General features: G+C 34.9%; 2 protein-coding genes across 2 annotated transcripts; both read right to left on the bottom strand.

Moving 5' to 3' along the window:
* Window positions 1–625: 625 nt before the first annotated feature.
* On the bottom strand, window positions 626–1,409 carry LOC125861482 (uncharacterized). Its single transcript, XM_049541368.1, has 2 exons — window positions 1,096–1,409; window positions 626–1,016 (listed from the first exon to the last, which is right to left on the bottom strand). The coding sequence occupies exons 1-2, from the start codon at window positions 1,407–1,409 to the stop codon at window positions 626–628; spliced, it is 705 nt and encodes a 234-aa protein (XP_049397325.1).
* An 11-nt stretch (window positions 1,410–1,420) lies between these two features.
* LOC125861481 (uncharacterized) lies at window positions 1,421–2,368 on the bottom strand. The gene has a single exon (XM_049541367.1). The coding sequence runs from the start codon at window positions 2,366–2,368 to the stop codon at window positions 1,421–1,423; it is 948 nt and encodes a 315-aa protein (XP_049397324.1).
* Window positions 2,369–3,026: the final 658 nt, after the last annotated feature.

Below are 3,026 nucleotides of genomic sequence, written 5' to 3'. Positions count from 1 at the left end.
TTCTGTGGTACTTGTAACACATAATTGACATATGTTGGAGCATATGCAATATTACATTGTAAGATCTAAAACATAATTAATATATGTTGAAATAGATGCGTTATTCTGTAGTACATATAACACATAATTGACATATGTTGGAACATATGCAATATTCTGTTGTAAAATCTAACACATAATTGACATATGTTGGAACATATGCAATATTTTGTTGTAAGTAGCAACACATAATTAAATAAATCTTACATTTTATATAAATAACATAACATATAAGTTGATTCAAATTAAGATAAGAAGATAGGGAACATCATCCTCAAATAAAAAAGAACATTCATTAAAATTCAACAACACTTATGGAGCATTTCAATTTGGGAATGTAGTTCTTTTGTGGCCAAAGTCCCTACATACGGAACACTTATTTTTTCTTGTTGGAAATGATTCACCTACTCCACGCCATTTCTTATATCTCCTTCTTCCAGGTTTGCTTGGATCAACATATGGAGGAGGTATTTCTCTCTCTATGATATCCAAAGGGACAATCCAAAAATCTTCAGGTGACACCGGGTGAATTTTCTCACAATATGCCATTATGTATTTTTCCACTAAATAATATGGAGAGGAGTACTCATAAATTTCCAAAATCGGCACCATATTGGGCTTGAAGTGCTGCCAAGGCATATGGACAAGGTATTTTGTCCAAGTCAAAAAATCTACAAGTACAAGTTCTTCTTCGTAGATCCACTGTAGCAACATCACCATGACCAGTGACACTGAACTTGTAGTTATCGATTTGATGAGCCAACAACTTGTTGCCCGCGTTGACATACTTTGATATGTCTTTTTCAATTGAAGGAACAAATCTATTTGCAGAGATCACCAACTCCATATGCCTCTGGTGAAATAAAAGTGCAAATCTCCTGTTTATTTCATCAAATAGAGCGACAATGGGAAATTCTCTTTCAACATCAAACGTAGAATTCACCGACTCTGTGATGTTTGACGTCATAATGTTACATCTACACAATAAAAAATAAAAATCAGTCAAAACACAGAATTACAAGAAACTCAAACGAGATGGTATAGACAATAAAGTACCTATTTCCCGGGCAAAATGCCCTGCTCCATGTGTGGAATCCAATACTTTCAAGAGTTTCGGCCGCCGTTGGTACCAAATCTCTTATTTGATTGAAATGGTCATTGAACTCACATCTATCGTATGCCTTTGCTGCTTTATAAAAATGGATCACTTCCTTTGAATTGTGAAAGTTATTTCGAATATTTTCCCCAAGGTGTCTCATGCAACAACCATAATGAGATGCAGGGTAGATAGTCGAAATCATCTTTCGAATACTTGGATGACTATCAGAAATAATGCACAACTCATCAGTATCATCTACAAAGCTTCTCATATTTGAAAAAATTATTCATATGAGGCATCACATTCCTTGTCCACAACACAGAAAGCCACTGGAAATATATGATTCTCAGCATCTTGTGCCATCGTTGATAGCAAAACTCCTTCACACTTACTCCTCAGGAATGTCCCATCAACAGCTATTACTTTTTTCATTTCTTGAAAATCAGTTATCCAAGCGGCATATGATACAAAGAAGTACTTGAATCTCCCATTTTCATCGAGCGACAATGTCGTCTTCCTTCCTGGATTTGAAACTTCAAGCATATAACGGTACGCATTAAGCACTGCATATATGTGCTCATGTGTTCCCCTAACATTAGACTTAGCATGCTCCATGCCCTTATAAATCTTCCAATAGCTTACCTTATAACCCAATTCTGTGCGGAGTTGATTTGACATGTCTCTTGTGGATGGGCCTTTACCATTGGAAAACCTATTTTCAAAGTACTTACCTATGACTTTTGTCGTGGCATGGGGATTATGGCTTGCAATATGCTCTGAACCACACGTATGGTACTTTTCATAGATTCTAATGACAAGCCTGTCACAACTTGTAAATTTCACAGCCCTCAGCCACCAATTGCACTTCGGATATGAATATTTAAAAGAAAACACATTACGAGAATTGATCACCTTTTTCAATCTAAAATCTTTTTTCAAGCAAGCAATTTTTAATGAATTTGCTAGTTTTTCCTTTTTCTTGAATGTCATTCCCTTATAAAAATCGGTTTCATCATCTCGAACATTATTCACACGTGATGATTGAGAAGAACATGGAATGTTGCTGCCAACAATAGGTGTAGGAGGATTGTTGCTCTCAAAGTCCGGCACTTCATCTTTTCCAATTTCAGCATCGTGATTATTCATGTCCACACCATCTAATTCATCATTTAACATATCTTGTTGGTCTTCTTCTAGATAATGATCCTCCTCGATAGGATTTTCATCCATGTAGACTCTTAATATGTGCGGTCTCTCTGCTCTTTCCAAATAAACAAGCAAACTAGGCTGATCAGTTATTTTAAAAGGTAAGACCTCATTATGAAAAAAATGGGCAATGTAACTTATGACAAGATCTTTCAGTTAACAATTGTATCCACATTTTTGCATGACTAAATTCACAAAATCATCATACAAAATATTTCTTTCGACAGTCATCCCTATCGACCCTCCCCGTTTCTTACCATCCTTCCAATGCCAAATGTATCATTTTTTCTTCTCGACCCATTCACCACGACAATCAATCCCTACAAATAATCCCTTCATTTATTGTACCTGAAGAAATTAATTAAAAAAAAATTAGTACTAATGAAGAAATGTGCAAGTCATATGACTATTCTGTGACGACATGTAAGTCATATGTTGTTACATATAATTGATACATTGTGACAAATAAATCACATGTGGCAACATGTGTAAGTTATATGTCACAACATATGGCTATTCTATTGCGAAATGTAAGTTATATGTTGCTACATATAACTATTCTGTTGCGAAACATAAATCACATGTTGTGACAAAATGTGTATGTCATATGTTGCAACATATGACTATTATGTAGCGACATGTAAGTCATATATTGCTACATATAACTGATATGTTGTGAAAA

Source organism: Solanum stenotomum, chromosome 4 (assembly GCF_019186545.1).
Source record: "Solanum stenotomum isolate F172 chromosome 4, ASM1918654v1, whole genome shotgun sequence".
NCBI classification, from domain to species: Eukaryota; Viridiplantae; Streptophyta; class Magnoliopsida; order Solanales; family Solanaceae; genus Solanum; species Solanum stenotomum.
Note: the sequence above shows the minus strand (reverse complement) of the source record. Positions and strands in the feature narration are given on the sequence as shown.